Here is a 20998-nt window from a genome sequence, read left to right as displayed (position 1 = left end):
TTCAGTTGGTTCCGGTATAATACAAATGAAAGAAAACGGGGAAGGGCAACATAATGCAATACTAATCTTAAAAGGGGGATATGGCGAAATTGGTAGATGCTACGGACTTAATTAGATTGAGTCTTGGTATAGAAACCTGATAACTTTCAAATTTAGAGAAACCCTGGAATGAAAAATGGGCAATCCTGAGCTAAATCCTTTTTTTGAAAACAAAAAAAAGTAGGTGCAGAGACTCATGGAAGTTGTTCTAACAAATGGAGTTGACTATTAGTAAAGGAATGAATCCTTCCATTGAAAACTCCAGGAAAGATGAAAGATAAACGTATTACGTATTGAAATACTATATTGATTAATGCAACTTGAATCTCTCTTTTTTGATATTTATATATAAATATTAAAAATGATATATCAAATTGTTATGAATCGATTCCAATATCTCCAAGTTTGAAAAAAGAATCGAATATTCATTGATCAAATCATTTACTCCATCATACATAGTCTGATAGATCTTTTGAAGAACTGATTAATCAGATGCGAATAGAATGAAGATAGAGTCCCATTCTACATGTCAATACCGATAAAAATGAAATTTATAGTAAGAGAAAAATCCATCGACTTTAAAAATCGTGAGGGTTCAAGTCCCTCTATCCCAAAATCCTAAAAGGCCCTTGGCCTCTTTAATTTAATTTATTATCCTTTCATTAGCAATTCACAATTCGTTATGTTTCTCATTCATTCGACTCTTTCACAGCGTATTTGAGTGGAAATTTAATTTTTTATCACAAGGCTTGTGGTATGTATTCTATACGATACACGTACAAACGAACATCCTTGTGCAAGTAATCCCCTTGTAAAATTTGAATGATTAACAATACTGTCTACTGTACTGAAACTTCCAAAGTCTTATCCAAGCCTTGAAATTTCGTGGATCTTCAAAAAGAAGACTTTGGAATACTTTTTTCTGATTACAATTGACATAGATCAAAGTCATCTATTAAATTAAGGATAATGTGTTGGAAATTGCTGGGATAGCTCATTGGTAGAGTAGAGGACTGAAAATCCTCGTGTCACCAGTTCAAATCTGGTTCTTGGCACATCATGATGTCTTGGAAATCTATTCTTTAACTAAACTATATATATTAGATAAATGGCCAAGATTCATCTTAGATACAGTACAAATAGAATCCGATTCTCTTTTCTTATTATATTTCTTCATTTCCCCCTATGTGACTTTTTCAAAACACATCTAAGTCATCATGCGTGATACATAGTTCAATAATGCATTTTAGTTCATCCTATTAGCTTGCTCTCCAAAATAAGTATGTTAAAAATTTGATAATCTCACCAAATCATCTAATTGTCTTTTTTTTTTTTTTTTTTTTTTTTTTTTTTTTTTATAAAAAAAATAATATTTCAAATCAAATAATAATAAGATGATGAGACTTCAATTACTATGCTATATCTAGAATAGAACGTACAAAAATATATTGAATATCTTGAGTTGTCGAGTGAAGAATTAGTTTTCGTATTATTTAATGAGCATGTATTTCATAAAAATTGGAGGCAATATAATCCTTACGTAAGGCCATTCTACCCAACTTCCAGGCATTAAAATACGCTTTAGACGTGGATGATTATTCATAAGAAATTCCCAACATATACATAAGATTCCCTTTCGGGAAAATCCGTACTTTTCCAAACCAGAAAACAGACGGAATTCTAGGATTATCCTTGTGGAAAATACTTTTATACCTCTTCCGGTTGATCTATACCAACTCGATTCTCGTAAGATGATACACACTAGCTAACAGTCCGCCTCCTTCAACTCATCTAAGGATTTGTGTAGGTGTTTGAAAAGTTATATCATGTTTTATATTTATTCTAATTATTTTGGAATCTATTTCATATATCTTGTGCTCCAACTAAAAAGTGTATCATGCCTGAATCTAACTGGGTGTCGCTGTGGTGTGAGGAACTTGAGTCGGAAAATAAGAGAGATATCATATATGTTGTAAGATATCTAATATGAAACCGGTGTGGAAATGTAGAATCTCATTCAAAGAGAAATGATACAAATGATCATGAAGTTCTTTTTGTATAATATGAGAATGTCATCATGATCAGTATCATGTAGGACCGATGATTGGGAATTTTGCATCGTCTTTCTCCGAGCAAGAGGCAAAACATAATCAACTTGTAATTCGGCGACACTATTCGAAATCTTAGTGAAAGACTGGATTTGTTATCTCATGTTTGCTTTTCGTGAAAAAATACCAAATTTAAGTGGAGGGCTTCTTTAAACAACAAGGAGCTGGGTCAACTATTCAATCAAATGAGATTGAGCATATTTCCCATCTCTTCTCGAGAAACAAGTGGGCTATTTCTTTGCAAAATTGTGCTCAATTTCATATGTGGCATTCGCCAAGATCTCTTCTTTAGTTGGGGGAAGAATCCGCAGAATCGGATTTTTTGAGGAAATATCGAGAGAGAATTGGATTTGGTTAGACAATGTGTGGTTGGTAAACAAGGATTGGTTTTTTAGAAGGTACGGAATGTCTTGTCAAATATTCAATATGATTCCACAAGATCTAGTTTCGTTCAAGTAACGATTCTAGCATAATATAAAAAGAAAAAATCAAAATTATGTAATGAAATATTGTAATATTTTCATTTCATTTAAATAGACCGACATTCAAATAGCATAGTAAAAAAAAAAAATAAAGAAAAGAGTAAATAATTAAAAAATCAAAAATCAAAATAACCAAAAATCAGAAAAATAATAAGAATTTTAAATGTCATTTAAATTCAAAAACAAAAATTTGCTATCTAATTGAGATTAACACATTAATTATTGATACACATCCATTTGATAAATAGATCAAAATTTTCTAGCACTATATTCTATTAATGAAATTAGATCCTATATTCATATTAATTAGGAATAGCTAAGATCCCAGTAATTTAGTAAATTACTATGCATGTAACATTTCTGTTATGTGAGCCCGCTTAGCTCAGAGGTTAAAGCATCGCATTTGGTCATCGATTCGATTCTGATAGCCGACTTTTCTCTATTTATTTGATTTATCAATTATGTCAAAAATCAAATAAATAGAGAAACGACTTCTTACCCTTTTTTCAAAGGTCACCGATCTATCATGTCGTAGGAACTTCCCTTTATGACTAAAGGAGAGGTTCTATTTCTGTAGAACAAATCAAGAATCAAGAAAGGAACTCTTATTTTTTTATATCATTTACATATACAATAGGATCCGGATATTGATCCAAGTCATCTAATTATTCTTTGTTTTGTAGTACAATACTTTACTTTACTGGATTTCGCTTCATTTATCATATTTATCATTTAGTTTAGTTTTAATTTAGGTTTATGAAATTTAAATAAAATAAAAATAAGGAGTCTTTATGTCGCGTTACAGAGGGCCTCGTTTCAAAAAAATACGCCGTCTGGGGGCTTTACCGGGACTAACTAGTAAAAGGCCCAAAACCGGAAACGATCTTAAAAACCAATCGCGTTCCGGTAAAAAATCTCAATATCGTATTTTGTTTTTGTTCGACCTGTAATCATATATGAACTAGTCGACGGTATAAATTTAGTAACACTTTTCCCACATGATCTATTGCAAGAAAGGGATAATCTGGAGCTTAGAGTTGTCAATTATATCCTTTATGGAAATGACAAACCAATTCGGGAAATTTCTGGCACAAGCATTCAATTATAAAAACATAACCAACAAGAACATAGTTAACTAACATATTGTTCATACAATCGATCTTAAGGTCAGAGATTCGATCCCCCCACTCCACACTTTAATTACAATATCTTTGAAAAAAAAAACAATAAATAATAAATAAATAAATAAAAACATAAAAAAAACATGTTAAAAATTAAAATCAAACCTACCTTGTTTTCTACAACCTATTTGGACAAATAATAATCTCGGACTTCTTTCTTATGGTGTCTTATATAGTCTTTTATGCTGTCAAACTTTTAAAAATATATATTAGTACTTGTAAAAAAAAACAGAAAAAAATAAAATATTAAAACAATTCATTTGGAAAAAGATTAAGCATGCTAATTTCTACACCAATTTATTTTGACGAATATTAATCTCTAACTTTTTTTTATTTAGTCTTTTTGCTGTCAAAGTTTCAAAAAAATATAGTAGTACTAGTAAAGAAATATAAAAAATCAGATTCATTTGGAGGAAAAATGAATAATTAAATTCTAAAAAATAATAATAACTAAACACGTAACCTTTAGAAGAACCATTGTGCAACTTTTCTTTTATATATCTTTCACAGTAGAAAATATAAACGTACATTAGTAATAATAGAAAAATCATTAAAAAGATAGTTTTTAAAAAATAAAACCTACACTAAAATATGAAAAATAAGATAACCTTTGAAAATTTAAAAGATGAGAAGAGAGAAAAATATTATAAAATGACAGCAGGTAAGTATGGGTTTCTAGTGATAAAATATGAGAAGAGAAGTGAACAAAAAAAATGTTGTTGGTAGAAAAATATGAAAAGAAGAAGATGATCATATTGAGAGTAAAAGGAAGCAGATAGTGAGATAGAACGCATTTTTCAAGGGAGATGATACTATGAGGTCATTTGTTTTATGGGTGGGCATCTCGATTAATGCATTTAAGATATCCAAACATCTTGAGATTCTCGAACATTCTAGGATATCTCAAGAGTTTTGGATACTCTCTTGAAACGTGGATTTTTAGAATTCTTGTGTTGAAGGAATCCTTTCTACTTTTTAATCATTTAGCCACTTTGCCGCCCATTGCAACTAAATCACCACCCCTCCCCCCAAGTCAAGCTGGTGCATCTTGTTGCACCGGGCCGTTGTACTATAAATATGTGAACTATGTATTTCACTCTTTTTAGTTATATTGCAGTTTAAAAAAAATTCTAGAAAGATATTCGGATTTAAATTTAAAGTTATATTTGTTTTTATAAAGAATATTAAATTAATATATATTATTTTGTTGAGAAAAACAACAAAGAAAATAATAAAAAGAAAATTGTTTTTAATGAAAAGCTACCGAAAATATTTTTAAATATAGCAAAATATCACAATCTATGAGTAATAGACACTAATAGACATCCTATCAGTGTTTATTGATGGTAGATGATATTAGTCCATCAATGTTTATCACTAATAAACAATGACATTTTGATATATTTATAAATGTTTTTGTTTATTTTTTTATATTTGAAAACAACTCATAATAAAACTATATTAATTTGAAAAAAAATCAAATCAATGAAAACAAATATGTTGTATAAGTTCAAAATTATATTAAATTAATTATAATTTAATGATTAGTCGTAAGCACATTCTTGGAATATTATGTAAATTTATGACATTCCTGACTAGAAATGCTACACAAAAAAAACAGACACACACAAGAATTCTCAAAAATCTTCAAAAATATTTCTAACAAAACAAACATAGTTTTCTAAGGATGTCAAATATCTATAATTTTGGGCATCTAAAGATTCTTATTATCTATATTCCTAAAAAAATAAACGATTCTTAATAGTGAAATCGAGAGAAGGGAAGAGAAGATGTAAATAGTAAACACTAAACCTTGGTACCATTCGACATCAACGTGGTGTCAAGAATCTAATAGAATACGTCTCTTTTCTCACAAGCCATGCTAACAACACGTACAAATACAATATTAGCTTAAATGAATGTATCACTTCAAGAGATACATTCATATAATCCATTTTCTACTCATCGACGTAGAAACGTAAAAAAAAAGAAAAAAAAAACAACCTTTTACCTAAGTATTTTGAAAAGGACTCCTTTTTACTATTTAAATTAATAGCAATATTCCTTTAATTAACCCCAAAGTTTTCCAATATACCTTTATTGACCCAATTTAAACATTTTGGGATTGTTATTGCTTCTTGTAGACGGAAACTTGGATTAGATCATAAATGATGCTTGCAATGATATGGAACAGCTTGATGGATTACGTTTACTATACGTAAAATAATCATTTTGATCTCTATATTTTATTTTTTATTTTTTTTCTTATTTTAGTTCTTTAGTTTAAAATATCAAATTTTAATTTCTAAAACTTTTATCTTGAAATTAGTATTTATTTTAAACTTTTTCAAAACAAATTAATTTCTATTAACTATGTCTCATAAATTTTGGACACATTCATATGTTTTCTTGCCTTCAATTAATTTCAATAAAAGTTGATGGATGCACTCTCCTTTTCATGATAATAATTTCTTTATTGATAACAATTACTTTATGCAAAGAGACGTAGAAAACTATCCATCGATCAAGAGAGATATTAGGAAGAAAATTTTCAAAAATAGAAAAATAAAGAAACTATTTACACAAAGTAATAAAATTTTAATCTTTTTTTATAGAAGCAGATAGAAGTCTATCAATGTCTATAAGTGATAGAAACTAATAAAAATTTTCTTATTGAGAAAGTGCAAGAGGGACAAAAAAAAAAAAAAAAAAAAGTATATTTGAGTGATTATTAGAGAACATGCATAAAACATCAAAAAAAATTTATGTATGACAAAAATTAAAGAGTCATTTTGTGCCATGTGTTAAACTCTCAAATGGAAGAAATTATTCAATGAAGCGACTACAATGTGATCGACAATGTTTAACAATCTTCAGTCATATTAAGATGACTTGATTGACTAATTTTTCAAGTTCGTTGTAGAGGGAAGTAACTTGAGTTTATATCAGGTAGTTATTAGAGAACATACAAATCTTCAATCATATTAAGACGACCTGACTAACTAATTTTTTTTCAAGTTTGTTGTAGAGGGAAGTAACTTGAATTTATATTAAGTGGTTATTCAAGAACATGCTAATTTTCAATCATATTAAGACAACCCAACTGACTAATTTTTCAAGTTAGTTGCGAAAAGAAGTAACTTGAATTTATACTAACTGGTTATTAGAGAACATGAAAATCTTGACCTTGCTGACTAATTTTTCAAGTTAGTGGTAGAGAGAAAGAACTTGAGTTTATATTAGGTGGTCATTAGAGAGCATGCAGATCTCTAATCATATTGAGACAACACGATTAGTTAATTTTTCAAGTTAGTTGTAGAGAGAGACAACTTGAATTTATATCGAGTGATTACTAGAGAACATGCAAATCTTCAGTCATATTAAGACAACCTAACTGACTAATGTTTCAAGTTGGTTATGGAGAGAAGTATCTTAAATTATATTGAGTGGTTATTCGAGAACATGTAAATTTTCAGTCATATTAAGATGACCTGGCTGATTAGTGTTTCAAGTTATATTGAGTAGTTATTAGAGAACATCCAAATCTACAATGACCGAATTGAATAATTTTTCCTTCAATAGAAGTTATGTTACAGGTTTAAGTTCGATAATCATAAAAACAAGGTCGCCGAATGGCCATGCAAAGACAACATCCATTCATGCGGAAGTAAGGATCCACCTACTTACCTTGTTTGTTCTTGCGTCAGTTGGTGTTGGTGTTGGTGTTGGTGTCAGCATATCGAATCAACGTGGCAATCAAACTTTAAATCTGCATCCTCTGCCTGCCATCTACTCTTCTCATACATTTACCAACTCCAAGCAGTAGCCTATAAAAAGGGCATAAGTGAGGTTGAAATCCAAATTATTACAACAGTAGAAAAGTAAATATCAAACCATGGGAGAATATGGTATGAGCATTACCGCCGCCGCTGTCAGCTTCCTCATCATCCTCTATCTGCCAACTTATTGTAATGCAATTGTTAGAAGAGCAAACCATTCCATTCCCCAAGGAGATGTTGATCTTTTAGAATTCCCACTGAATTTAGAGTACCTAGAAGCAGAATTCTTCTTATATGGCTCTCTGGGATATGGTTTGGATAAAGTTGCACCAAATCTAACCATGGGAGGGCCACCCCCCATTGGTGCTAAAATGGCTAAGTTGGGTCCTTTCATCAAGGACATCATATTGCAATTTGCCTATCAGGAAGTTGGTCACTTGAGGTATTATTTTATTTTATTTTTTCCTAGTTGACATCCACTGACTTTTTACTTCCATACGAGTCTCTGCAGGCCATTTCACATCACACAATTTATGCAGGGCAATTAAAGATACAGTCGAAGGATTTCCAAGGCCATTGCTAGACTTGAGTTCAGCGTCATTTGCCAAAGTGATGGATAAAGCATTTGGTCGTCCGTTGTATCCACCTTTTGATCCTTATGCTAATGGCTTGAATTTCCTTCTCGCATCCTACATTATTCCTTATATTGGACTCACTGGGTATGTTGGAGCAAATCCAAGTCTTGAGTCTGCTGTAGCCAAGAAGGTAAAAATTATATTGCAAGATAAAAGATAAAACTTACAAGATAAACCAAGTATTTGAGAAATTTGGCCAACTAAACCAACTGAATCAGCGTCTAACGTCCTCCTTTCCTACTCTCTTTATTTATAACCAAAACTCCATAACAACATTTCTAACTAATCACTAACATACCTTTATAATATCCCTAAGAATGCTTAGCATTCCTATTATATTCCCTGAAATTCAAAGATAAATTTAATTCTAACATGCATACATAACACTAACCACAATTCTACGACCAATGTTTCAGCTTGTTGCAGGACTGCTGGGTGTTGAATCAGGTCAAGATGCAGTAATCAGAGCGCTACTTTATCAACATGCAACTAAAAAGGTTGAACCATATGGAGTGACAGTGGCAGTGTTCACGCAGCGCATTTCAGATCTGCGGAATAAGTTAGGACGTGCAGGTATAAAAGATGAAGGCATTGTGGTACCCAAAAACGAGGGTGCTGAGGGTAAGATTACAGGGAACGTGCTTGCTGGAAATCAAAACTCACTCTCATTTCCAAGAACGCCCCAGGAAATTCTAAGGATTTTGTATGGTGGGGGTAATGAGCATGTTCCTGGGGGTTTCTATCCAGAGGGAGCCGATGGCCGCATCGCTAAATCCATGGCACGTAGCAAATAATGCTGTTCTAGTGGCACGTAGCAAATAATGCTGTTCTAGATGTTTTCTACTTCTAGATCATCAATAAAGAGGATTTCACTTGCTTTATCATGGAGTCATCCTTCTCCTCCCAGCTTATCTACCGTTCTATCACAACGAAGGTGTTTTTTGTAACTCTTCCACAGATACGACTCTTTATTGTATTTCATGATTTCATTAATCAATAAATGGTCTCTCTTTCCTATTATAAAAATAAAAATAAAAATAAAAATAAAATTCCAATAGTAATCACGAATTACGTCTGTGTCCTATTAAGATTAGAACAAAAACTAAAAATCACGTTAAATGAATATAGTGCAAACCTTGCAAATCATGCACTTTATGGGAAAAGATGTACGCTTCTTGACTGATGGCAGAAGCACTGACATTACCTTGTCGATTTATTTCTGCAATAAAACATCACACGGCGAGAAGATGCTATCATGATAACAAGAATATGCCGCCAGAAGAACTCAACAATGGCCTGTTGCTCCACTGACATGCGCACCATGTAAATTGACTTCCCCCCAAGTCTATTTAGAGAGTAAGTGAAGACAAGCATAACCAGCCAAGCATATATATGATTTATGTGTCAGATATCTGTCTTTCTGAAGGAATTTGGATTATACACAGATGAAATTGCAGTGGTAGAAAGTGCAGCCGAGAAATATCCATGTCTGAGTTTTCCTTGCCGTAGATGCGATGACAGGGAGCATAAGATCAGGAAGGGAAGTACAAAGGTAAGTATTCTGCACATTCATGAAGAGTGCCAACTGCCTGATAATTGAAATTTTCAGTCTTTTCCTCGAGCATTACAATTGGGTTGAAGCAAAAATCTCTCAATATAAGTAATATGACGTCACAGCAACAACCGAAGTTGATTGTATGATCATCTTCCAACCTCGGCCATCTTATCCCTTTCTCAGAATATCATCCAGAATGTGAATTGGTCCCATATGACCTAAAGAGTCGAAGAAACAGCGAACTAATACGTTCCATGTGGCAAAGTTGGGACAAATTCCTTGATTAATTGCCTTGTGAAGAAACGCAATGGCTTCTTCTATATTTATCCAGTTGCAGGCACCCCAAATGAGGCTAGTGTATGTAATGATATCTGGATGCCACTCATTCATAGAACTAACTCGTTCCACCAATTGAGCTGCGATCTTAACCTTCCCCTGCTTGCAATAGGCATGTATCACAGTATTATACGTGATGGGATCAGGGGTAGTTCCATCCACAAGTACTTTACCAAAAAGCTGCAACGCCTCCCCGAGCATGCCAGCCCGAGAAAAACCATATAAAATGGTATTATATGTCACTAAGTTTGGCTGTAAATCTCTTTCTTCAATTTCCTGAAATAGTCCAAAAGCCTCTTCATACTTGTTCATCCTGAAGAGAGCATCAAGTAACTCGTTGTAAGTCGTGATATTAGGAAGATACCCATGTCCTTGCATTCGGTCAAGCACTTTCATTGCCCATTCTACTCTTCCATTTCCACACAAACCTTTGATAAACGTGTTGAATGTTACAGTATTTGGAGTACAACCTCCAAGAATCATCTTCTCCATAATTGAATTGGCTTGGTCAAACATCGAGTTTTTACAAAGAACCTCCACCATGCAAGTATAGGCCACCACATTAGGACGACAGCCATGGGATATCATCCTATTCCATGTCTCAGACGCACCAACCAAATCACCACTTTTAGCAAAACCATCAATTAGAGTGCTATAAGTAATCACATTAGGGAGGCAGCCAGTCCTCTGCATCTGATCATATACTTGTAAGGCTTCTTCCAAAGTCCCACTATTACAAAGACCATGAATCAGGGTGTTGTAAGCAACTACATTTGGCGCACAACCATCTTGTATCATAAGTTTCCACAAGTCAAGAGCTTCATAGAATTTTCCTCTCATGAAACAACCCTTTATCAATGGCGTAAAGGTATGGATATTGGCATCACAACCTCTTGAAAACATTTGAGCTAATAACGCAAAAGCCAATTCAACATTCCCCGAATCACAAAGAGAATTTATAATACTCGAATACGAGACCACATTGGGATCAACTCCATTATCCATCATTTCACCCAACAACTTAATCGCTACCTTAATTCTTCCTTCTTTACACATCCCATAAATCAAAGCATTATAAATAGGAACACTCGGTTTAAATCTTCCCGCTAGCTCTCTAGCATCATCAATCTTACCTTCTTTACACAGTGAAGACACCATAGTCGTATAGCTAACCACGTCAGGTGGGCAGCCCTTACTTGACATTTCGACAAACAGCTTGTGTGCAGCATCAACACGATCATTCTTGCACAGCGCCTTCAAAAGTATATTATATGTAAAGACATTAGGAATTAAACCATCTTTTTTCATATTAGTATACAACGGATTAATCATCTGAAACCTGTTTTCACTCAGCAATGCATCCAAAAGATGATTGTATATCTTCACCGTCGGCTTGCACCCGAATTCTCTAATCCGATAGAACATTTTAAGCGCCTGCTCAGCGGAACCAACGCGTTTATAACTATTGATTATACATACGAACAAATCTTCACAGCAACTAATTCCATCCATCTTCATTTGCTGTAAAATGTACTGCACCACATCCATTTCACATTCATGCCCAAGCTTCTCGATCATGACTTTGTACGTCGATGCGGTGTGCTTGAAGGCATTTGAATTGGCTATGGCGCTGAAGAATTCTAACGCCGACGCAAGATTCCGATCCTTTTTCAATCGTTTGAGCACATCGGATTCTTGCAAAAGGTGTTGTTTATTGAGATCACGGGGATTGATGATGGGGTTGGAATTTAGCACGAACGGCATTAAGGGTTTCTGAATCTTCAACAATAAGGAGCACCCCTCTTTCAAATACATTTTAGAAGAATGGTTGAATTTCAAAACTTAACTTAGAGCACAATCAAAATCCCAAGAACTCGGCTCATCCAAACAATGATTCTGTCAAGATAGACCATGCTCCCACTTATTTATATCCTTCGGGTCAGCTCCACTTCTTTCATAAACTTTTTTTTTTTTTTTTTTACTCTTCAAAATTTGGGTTTTATCTTACAAATATTTCTAAAAAGTTTTGGGCAAAACCTAGAAATGAATAAATGTGAGTAGTTTTGAGGAAAATTATTTTAAATGATAAAACTGTTGAAAATATTTATAAGATATAATAAAATTTTAGAACTATCAATGATACACGTTGATAGATAGTGATAATTGTAAAATTTTGCTCTATTTTGTAAATATTTTGATTTATTTTTCTATATTTAAAAACAATCCTAATTTTTATAGGTTTATTTTTAAAAATAAATAAAAATCAAATAATCACTCCAGTTTCATTTTCTCGTGATTTTGGGCATAACTAACTTTTCTTTCATAGACTTCATTTTGGATTGCATTTTTTAGGAAATTCCGTCAAAATGGGTATCAACGTATTTTCGCTCGTAGACAGACATTTAGATTGTGAAAGTTGAAAAAACCCCATCTTTTTGGGCGTCAAGTCAATTTCCCTCGTAGATAATGATTGAAATCGGACTTCTTGCTAAAACAGCGTCTTTTGGGGGCAGTTGTTAACTCCCGTTTTTCAGGCTATCAAATGTCTTTTTGACCAATCGCTTCAGCTAGTGGAGGAACCGAACCAACATGGAATTACACCTTTTTTAGCTCATTCGATCACAGAATCCATTGACAGCAGCATAAATGACTAGAATTTGTTTTTCAATTGGAAGAGCCTTACACCTCTCGACATGAGTTATGCAACAATGAGATCCCCCTTGATCTTTGTCGGATGTGCTTGACGGTCTCTATAATACATGGGGCTTCTTTGGTGACCGTGAAGTCACCGGATGAATTGCCGAGTAGATAGATCAGATCCGGACGCGGCTGTTGCTCCGCGACGATACGGACTCAACCGTATAAACTATCAATTTTGTATTAGTAGGTTTTCTAATTAAAAAAAAACATTTAAATACTTGGTACATTAGATTTAAAATTGAACTTTATGCCTATTATGACTTAAAACTTTCAATTTGGTAATTCTGTGAATTTAAAAAACGTCAAACTAGTTAATGATATGTATGACACAAAATTAAAAGTTTATTACACTAGTTAAAGTTAATTGAATAAGACATAAACTTGAAAGTTCATGGATGTATCAAACATATTCTAAAATTAGAGTTAATTATATTTATAAAATGTCTACCACCCATCATCTTTATACTTTTAACTATGTAATTAATAGGCAGTTAAAACTTTAAAATGTAAATTTTTTACTTTTAAATTTGTGTATGATATATCATTGAAATTATTAAACATAAGATTAAAATTTGTAATACCATTAGATAAAATTGGAAGTCCAAATACCTACAATACATTTAAATTTTCGGAATCTAGTATACACAATATTAAAGTTTAGAGACCATTTAAAAAGTTACTTATTCAACCGTATATTAAGTTTAAAAAGCTATTAAGGATATATAAATTTAAAAGATAAGGAATTAAACTTGTAATTAAACATCCTTTTAGAAAATAGAATAATATTATATATGTCAAATTGACCTATGCGTCAAATGGGTGAAATTTTACTCTTTATTTCACTATTGAAAAGTAACAAAATTGAAAGGGAAAAGAACATGGAAGACCGGACCCTTATCTCAAAATTTCATTAATTATGCCCTAAAGTGGTGGCAACACGTACTTTATTTCATTTTATAACCCACTAAGAACAAAGTGGATTAACCTATCAAACAAATTTCGTTTTTTTTCTTTTCCCTTCTTTCTTAGAAGAATATTTCATGGTTCAGCACTCTCTCCTTTAAAATGTGTCTTCCACACAAAATTGTAGTGCACTTTGCCCTTCTGTACAATCTTTCATTATCTTCGACTCTCAAACCTGCAGTGACAACATCTCTTCAACCATCAAAATCAACTTCAATGATATGAAAATGACGTTTGAAAGTGTAAAGTCAAACATTAAACTTATTTTGAATTATTAAAAACATGTCTATAAGTGATTTTCAACATGATACAAACGATTTGAACCATTTTGAAATCACACTAAAATGGAACATGATTATCAAATAATATACCCAATACCGTTATTAGGTGAAGTATGAGTCTTCCATGTCCCAATATTTCCTCCTGATACACATGAGAGTGTCTCTTGATTTGATCTTTTTAAAACAGTAACTATTAAGTTTTAAGCCTATGTAAGTCCCTCGATTAGGAAAATATTAGGATTATTAGTATGGTTATTAGAAGAAGCATATTAGTAATTAGATGGTAAGTTTTCTAATGCTTTTAGTTATAAATAGAGAGAGTGGTGTTGGGAGCAAAAGTGTGAAGAATCTTGTGGGATTTTCTTTCGAGAATTTGGAAAAGACTAGACCTCTCAAAAGATTAGGTTATCTCATTACTTTTCTATTCCCATATTTTAGTGTTCTTGAATTTTCTATATCGTTCTGGAGTGTTCTTGTTTAGAGATATCCTAGCATGGAAAAATATTTTAAGAAACAAAGTAGAGGGGACTTTACCAACTTTGGAGGGACTTTAAGGAATACAAATGACAAGGCATACAAGATTCACATGATTGCAGCTGCGGTAATCATGTTATACATAATGCACTTACTGTCCTTGCTAGGTACAAAAGCCATTTTAAATGTATTTGTCAGCTCAGAGAGCCTGTAGGAAATCTGCAGACAAGACAAGCAAACATGGGATCAAAATTTAGCACATTCAAAGGCTTCAAGACGTAAAAAGTAAATAACTGATACTATTTACCGTCATAAATACGATAGTTGTAAACATGAAGTTCAATAAAGGATAATTTGGGATGATAATGAGTAATTTCTTCGGCTGGGCATCCGGAGCATTTGATCTGGAAGATAAAGTTAGCGAGTAGAGTAGAGACCACTATAGCATGTACATATTTTAGTATATGATTATTTTTTTATATAAGAAACGATTTAATTGATGAATGAAATAATCCAAAGGATATACAAAATAGTCCAATCAATCGGTCTACAAAATCAGTTTCCAATTATCAGTTTAATTGTTGATATATTGTTATCTTTATTTATGCATTTGCCACCAAGGCTTGTCGAATTCAGAAATTCATAAAAATGTATTATGTTTCTTGCAAAACCATTTTATGTATGGAACAAAACACCAGCTGAAAAAGGAGGTTCATACCTTAACCAAATATGGAACTGCGAGATGTGTCCAGTGAAATCTTTCCAATCCAACTGGATGGGTTTAAAGCAATTAAAAGTTAAATTATATGATTAAAAAAAGCAGTAAATGGGTTTTAAAATAATAATAATAATAATAGTAAACAAGAAGATTTACCCGAAAAGGGTCAACGTATAGCTACGGGTACTCTGGGTAATATTTCGTATACATATGTAAGCCCTGCTCCACGTGAACAAGATAATACTTAACTAACATATATAGCTTTTCTATTTCAAGCTCTATATAAGAAAAGGTTCACATACGTGATGGGAATCCAAGAAGTGTAAGGATGATATTTGTTGTAAGTAATACTGTCCAATTTGAATATGTACTCAAACCATAGATATGCGGCCTGAAAAGTCACAAAACGGCTTGAACTAGAGGAGGATAAAACCAATAAATGACTGTGCTACATGTTAAAGTAATAAACATTCTACCGTTGCGGATGTCACAACAATTGTCGTTTTGATCAGTATCCTGGGCTTCAGTTTTGCATCGTCTAACTTTTCAATCCACTTCTCAATCTATCAAAAGCATTTCATCATAAAGAATATCTTAAAGGAAAATGCAGCCTTATTTGGATTGGATCAATCAAAGACGTTAAGACGCCTTATGATGCCATGAAAGAACTACAATTTCCAAGTACTAAAAACGTGAAGATAGTACAACATCAAGCACGTTTAAACTTACAGTTGAATAATAGTATGCATATATCATGCCTAATATCCAAATATAACGATCAAGCCCCGTGCGGAAGTGCCACTCATACATAAGAGGCAAGTGTTCATCCAATCGATTTGGATCTTTATATCCTGCAATAATAATTTGAAATTTTAAGTTGGTTGGAGGAAATTCTCTATCCTCTAAAAGATAAAAATAGATCTAAAGCTACCTAGAATGAAGGTAAATGGTTCCCAAAGCACGTCAAACACTCCCGGTGTTTCCCACAAAAAATTTCACCGCAATGACGGTTCTAATCTCATTGTACTTGTGCAGAGCACCAATAGTACCATATACCACGAGAGAGAAAAAAGTGTGCAAGGGGCAGATGTAGACATGTAACTGTTGTCAAGGACAATGCAGCACATGAACACCAAGAAATTAAGCCGCCACATCATCTGCTCAGCAAAAAATGTAAAAAGTCAATGAAATATTAGTTTTGACCACAAATATCTTCTCTTTCAAAATATACTAGCAAAAAATTGAAGAATCAATAGGAGAGCATGCCTGAGCAAATCTAGAGAGGCTAAAGTCTTTACGAGCATAGTAATACGAAAAATTCCCAAATCCAGTCATCCACACATAGGCAGCAACACATACACGACCAACATTGTAAATTTCTCTTGCATTAAAGTAATGGTACATCAGAAAAATTACCTGTAGAGGAACAAAAAGAAAATGAAGTTAGCAATTGTAACTTTGTGAGCAATTTCACATTATGGCTGGGAAGATTAGAGACGAAATTAAGACAAAACGTAGTCAGGAATCATGCTTCACTAAATTCAAATCTCCTAGTTGACGTGATTCAGCAGCTAACATAAAAACCACTGCCTGTCCAATGGATGAAAGTTTGTTGAAACTTATTTCAAAAACACACACATATTAGTAAGAAACTGTGCTTTCATTGAAGAGAACACTGATAATTATGTGTAGGACTGACTGACCTGCATCCATCCTTTCCACTCCTCGGTTTGATGCCTATTCAAGAAGAGTAAGGTTTTCACTGAAAATGGCGATTTATCGAGGTGTATCTTGAACGTAGTAATTGCTGAAACTAGGATGAGAATAAGGAAGAGAAAGAAGAAAAGATCTCGATTGTAACTCTGCAAAATTTGACCATATAAGAGAGATTAAATCACAACTGGTGTATGTCAACAAAATGAAGTTCATATAAATTACAAATTTCAATCTTAAGTGTAAAAGAAAATCACTTATTTATTTATATATATATATATAATACATTTAATGTCGAAGAAGTACATATGTAATAGGAACATATCTGAATGGTTTCTAATGAACAATGTAAAAAATAAAATTACTAAAAGAAATTGGAAGAATAGAGTTCTTGAATCTAAGACACCTTTGTTCCTGTTCCAAATATATCAGTACGGTCACAAGTGTAGAAGTATGCTACAAGAAGACCAAGTTCAGATCTGAAAGTGAGAAAGAGAGAAATATATTAATAAAAAAAAGGGATAAAATTCAACATTCAAGAGATGTCACATTTAAATATTTAGCTTAAATTCTATACAAGGGTTTACGTACGCTGCTCTGAGTAACATTCGATTTTCTATCAAGAATGACTCTTCCAGCGTAATGAACCTAGCAGGCAAAATAAACATAAGCAAACCTAAAGAATCAGCAGCTGATGTAGGAAGAAACTAATGCTTCCTTTTGTAAACCTGATAAAAGTAGAGAATGAAGGTGGAATTCGAGCTCCAGAAGGAATAGACTTGATAGCCTCCCCTTCTAATAAAACAACTCTATCATCTTCTTTTCCAGTATGACTTTCTACCTCATCCAAGCCAATATCAGAATGCCTTCTGAAAAAGAATCCAGTTTCAGTATGGAAGATGTTAAAAGATGAACGACTTTTCTACTATAATATCCTGACATCTAAAGCCAACATATCTAACTAAAAGCACCAGATATTGTCGCTTTCTAATAAACTAAATTCTCTCATTGTTATTAATTATTCTTCCTCTTTTTACTGATTAAGCTGATAAGCTGATTTACTTTTTTAACAAGAAACCAAACTTTTCAGTGATAGATGAAAAGTTATATTTGAGTTCAAGTAAACAAGAAATGGGGAGGGTTCAAAAAGGGGGGAAAATAAATTAAGTTGATGTTCTAATCAAAAGTAATGTAGCTAGTAAAATGATTTCCAAGACTGTTGCTAGCAAGAAATTATAGATGTAGAGACAAATTTGGAATTGTAGAAAATGGTAGATAAGAACTAAGTTAAAGAGCTTTCTTGCAGAATCTACTGCTCCTTCCCAATAAACCTAATTTCAGCACTCCTCTTAATTTACAGAAGTAAAAGTATGCTAAAAGGAAAGAGAGGACATAAAAATGAACATGTCTTAAGAAAAGAGAGGACAACAAAAATTTACAGTTAAAAAGGATAGTTCAAACTTACACTTTGGAAGAGATCGACTTCTTTTTAAATACTAAGTACTCTGAATAAATCCACGCAACGATAATGGTTACAAATCCGATAAGACACGAAACCTGATCAATTAAGTGACAGAACCAGTATAAATCCATAATGACATTCAAGTAGGTTCCATTCATAATGAAATGTCATTATCCGATAATGGAGCTAGCGAACGAAATTATAAGAAAAACTACAACATTAGAATCTAACTTCCTTCAAATCACAGGATCATCAAGTTAATCGAACGAATTGAAATAGGTGGCAAAGTGATTGGAATACAAACCTGAGCGTGAGTCACAGGGCCTAATAAAGCCATTGCTATGAGTTATCGACAAAATCCGAAATGGAAGAAGTCGATCAGAAGGAATGCTTACGAGATTACAAGAAACATTACCAATTACGTTTTGGCGCTCGCATGTGAAGAGAAGAAAACAGAAGAAGATGAGTGAAGAGAAGAGTTCCATTGGAAGTATATATATGTAGCAGAGAAAGAAGAACGGTATATCGAAGAACGAAGAAAGCTGTAAACAATTAATGGAACCATAACCACAAATTAAAGTGTTTCTAACGTTGGAGTTTCATAGTGAAACCGATTCGAGAGAGAACGCTGCGAACGCCGAAGATCTCCAGTACAGAAGACTTCGCGTTTGTCTTGGGGGTGAATTTGAGATGAGTTTGGTTTAGGATTTTGAGGACGGTGCCGGAGTTTCTTCCTGCGGCGAGAATTTTGAACGACATGGCCGGCGGCACACAGGGGCGTCATCAATGGTCTAGTCAACCTTGGTTCCATTTTCTTCCTTTTTCAACTGCAGAGGAGTTTAAAATTTAAAATTAATAATTAATAAAGTTTGTGTATTTAATAATTAATAATTACTGGCTTATTAAGTCGCTAATTTTATTGTTTTTTTAAATATTAACGGCCTGTTTGGATCGATGAGAGGGAAAAAATTTCAAAATTTTATTTTATTTAACTTTTTATAATAAAAACGATTTAAAATGAATTTTAAAAATATTTCAATAACTATTTTAAGTGATTGTGAAACATTTCAATTTTTTTAAAAATAACTTATTTTTAAAATCGGAACATTTGAAAAATTATATTAAACACATCTTAAGTCGTTAATTAGCATAAACAACAATTTGGTGCAAAATCTAATCCATCTCAATAACAACATAGTTAACAAAATTTAAATATGGTCTAACCATTGTTTGAAGTGTAATTTCACTTCATGATTTGGTTTTTCATACTCGTTGACAATTTTTAGTTTGTTCCTTTTTTTTTTTTTTTTGGGTTTTGTGGTTCTTATTGTTAGTTTTCCTCCCTTTCATAAGTATTTAATTTTTAAAAATTAAGTTTATTTATTCTCAATTGCTATTTTGAGATTTCGTGAGTAAAATAATTGAATTTTAAAATAAAAGCTACTTTCTAAAAATTATGGGTCTATTTAATAGATCGTGTTTGGTAATCATTTCGTTTTTAGTCTCTTTTTTTTTTAAATTAAGTCTAATTCTTTCTAATTTATTACCATGATTTACATTCTCCTCAAGTATAAGAATTGAACTATTAGCCAAATGTTGAAAGTAAAAACAATTAAGCCCATTTGGTAACCATTTGATTTTTTATTTTTATTTTTTAAAATTAAGTCTATTTTATCCACATTTTTTACGACTTTTTTAAGTACAATGATTGAATTATTAGCCAAATTCAAAACACAAAAACAACTTTTTGAAAGTTAATTTTTTTTTAGTTCTCAAATTTTGACAGAAAACAAATAAAGAAATTTGAAAATAGAAATAGTATTTATAGGCTTGATTTTTAAAAATAAAAATAAAAAATAAAATGGTTATCAAACGAAGCTTTTTATTTTTAGTTTTTGAAAAATAAATTTGTTTATACCCAGTTAAGGTTTCTATTTTTTCAATTTAAAAACATTTTTTAAATTGTTAAAGAATTAAAAAGAAAAAAATAAAGAGAATTATCGTCTTTAATACAAGGTTAACAATTTAATAAGCATGTTGTGTTGGTGCTCTGATGGTAAAGGTGCTCGTTTTTAGAGATGTCTAATGTCCCGACGAAACTCGTGGGGCCCACTTCGAACAGGATTATCTGATTAGGCGAGGAGGGATTGGGGGGAAAATCCCTAAAAGGGAACGGGTTCTCTGATTAGGCGAGGAATGGAGGAGGGATTGGGGGAAAATCCCTAAAAGGGAACGGGTAAAAGGGGACGAGGATAGGAAATGCATTCCCCACCCCGATTAGCTTTTACATATTTATTTAGCATAGTTATCTAATGTTATGTTATTATTATTATATAAATATTACATTTAAATTTCAAATTTGATTATTTTTTTGGGAAAGTTAATGAATATATTTAAATTTAGATTATGTATGTGAATAATTTTATTTATATTTATTTCTTTCTAATTAAAAAAATTAATTAGCTTTTTAGGCCAAAATTTGAGTAATTTATCTTTAAATTCATTTAGTGATAAATTTACTATTTAATTAAAATTTGCTCACATTAGTGATTTAAATTAATGAGATTTAAAA

The 20998-nt window shown here is 32.3% G+C and overlaps 3 protein-coding genes, 1 long non-coding RNA gene and 1 other non-coding gene across 10 annotated transcripts; 2 read left to right on the top strand and 3 right to left on the bottom strand.

The window, feature by feature from the left end:
* The first annotated feature begins 1022 nt into the window (after positions 1-1022).
* Positions 1023-1094, top strand: TRNAF-GAA. The gene has a single exon. It is a non-coding gene; the product is annotated as a tRNA-Phe (tRNA).
* A 6262-nt stretch (positions 1095-7356) lies between these two features.
* On the bottom strand, positions 7357-7865 carry LOC120067911. Its single transcript, XR_005479046.1, has 2 exons — positions 7732-7865; positions 7357-7637 (listed from the first exon to the last, which is right to left on the bottom strand). It is a non-coding gene; the product is annotated as an uncharacterized LOC120067911 (long non-coding RNA).
* LOC120067910 (desiccation-related protein PCC13-62-like) lies at positions 7667-9285 on the top strand. Its single transcript, XM_039019539.1, has 3 exons — positions 7667-8031; positions 8129-8354; positions 8641-9285. The coding sequence occupies exons 1-3, from the start codon at positions 7706-7708 to the stop codon at positions 9016-9018; spliced, it is 930 nt and encodes a 309-aa protein (XP_038875467.1). The 5' UTR covers positions 7667-7705; the 3' UTR covers positions 9019-9285.
* On the bottom strand, positions 8201-12056 carry LOC120067908 (pentatricopeptide repeat-containing protein At3g48810). Of its 6 annotated transcripts, none has more exons than XM_039019534.1 (2): positions 9360-12056; positions 8201-8337 (listed from the first exon to the last, which is right to left on the bottom strand). In XM_039019534.1, the coding sequence occupies exon 1, from the start codon at positions 11928-11930 to the stop codon at positions 9948-9950; it is 1983 nt and encodes a 660-aa protein (XP_038875462.1). In that variant the 5' UTR covers positions 11931-12056; the 3' UTR covers positions 8201-8337; positions 9360-9947. The 6 variants fall into 6 exon arrangements, with proteins under 6 accessions (XP_038875462.1, XP_038875460.1, XP_038875461.1 ...); XM_039019532.1 differs by having other exon boundaries at positions 9429-12056; XM_039019533.1 differs by having other exon boundaries at positions 8207-8340.
* Positions 12057-13708: 1652 nt separating this feature from the next.
* LOC120068241 (protein REDUCED WALL ACETYLATION 2) lies at positions 13709-19271 on the bottom strand. The gene is given in 18 exon segments (XM_039019954.1): positions 13709-14752; positions 14841-14937; positions 15252-15276; positions 15279-15304; positions 15408-15470; positions 15554-15642; positions 15728-15814; positions 15981-16102; positions 16183-16238; positions 16240-16345; positions 16348-16408; positions 16518-16667; positions 16955-17113; positions 17371-17443; positions 17556-17612; positions 17693-17833; positions 18430-18521; positions 18731-19271. Coding segments are annotated over 18 exon segments (1548 nt in total). The 5' UTR covers positions 18764-19271; the 3' UTR covers positions 13709-14641.
* Positions 19272-20998: the final 1727 nt, after the last annotated feature.

This window comes from Benincasa hispida, chromosome 12 (genome assembly GCF_009727055.1).
Source record: "Benincasa hispida cultivar B227 chromosome 12, ASM972705v1, whole genome shotgun sequence".
Taxonomy (NCBI): domain Eukaryota; kingdom Viridiplantae; phylum Streptophyta; class Magnoliopsida; order Cucurbitales; family Cucurbitaceae; genus Benincasa; species Benincasa hispida.
The sequence above is the reverse complement of the archived record's forward strand: the minus strand, read 5'-3'. Positions and strand labels throughout refer to the sequence as shown.

Bases quoted from the DNA above. Each gene is read 5' to 3' on its own strand.
- LOC120067910 (XM_039019539.1), top strand. From the start codon at position 7,706: ATGGGAGAATATGGTATGAGCATTACCGCCGCCGCTGTCAGCTTCCTC. The intron at 8,032-8,128 runs GTATTATTTTAT...CAATTTATGCAG, and splicing joins CAGGAAGTTGGTCACTTGAG to GGCAATTAAAGATACAGTCG. The intron at 8,355-8,640 runs GTAAAAATTATA...CCAATGTTTCAG, and splicing joins AGTCTGCTGTAGCCAAGAAG to CTTGTTGCAGGACTGCTGGG.
- LOC120067908 (XM_039019534.1), bottom strand. From the start codon at position 11,930: ATGTATTTGAAAGAGGGGTGCTCCTTATTGTTGAAGATTCAGAAACCC.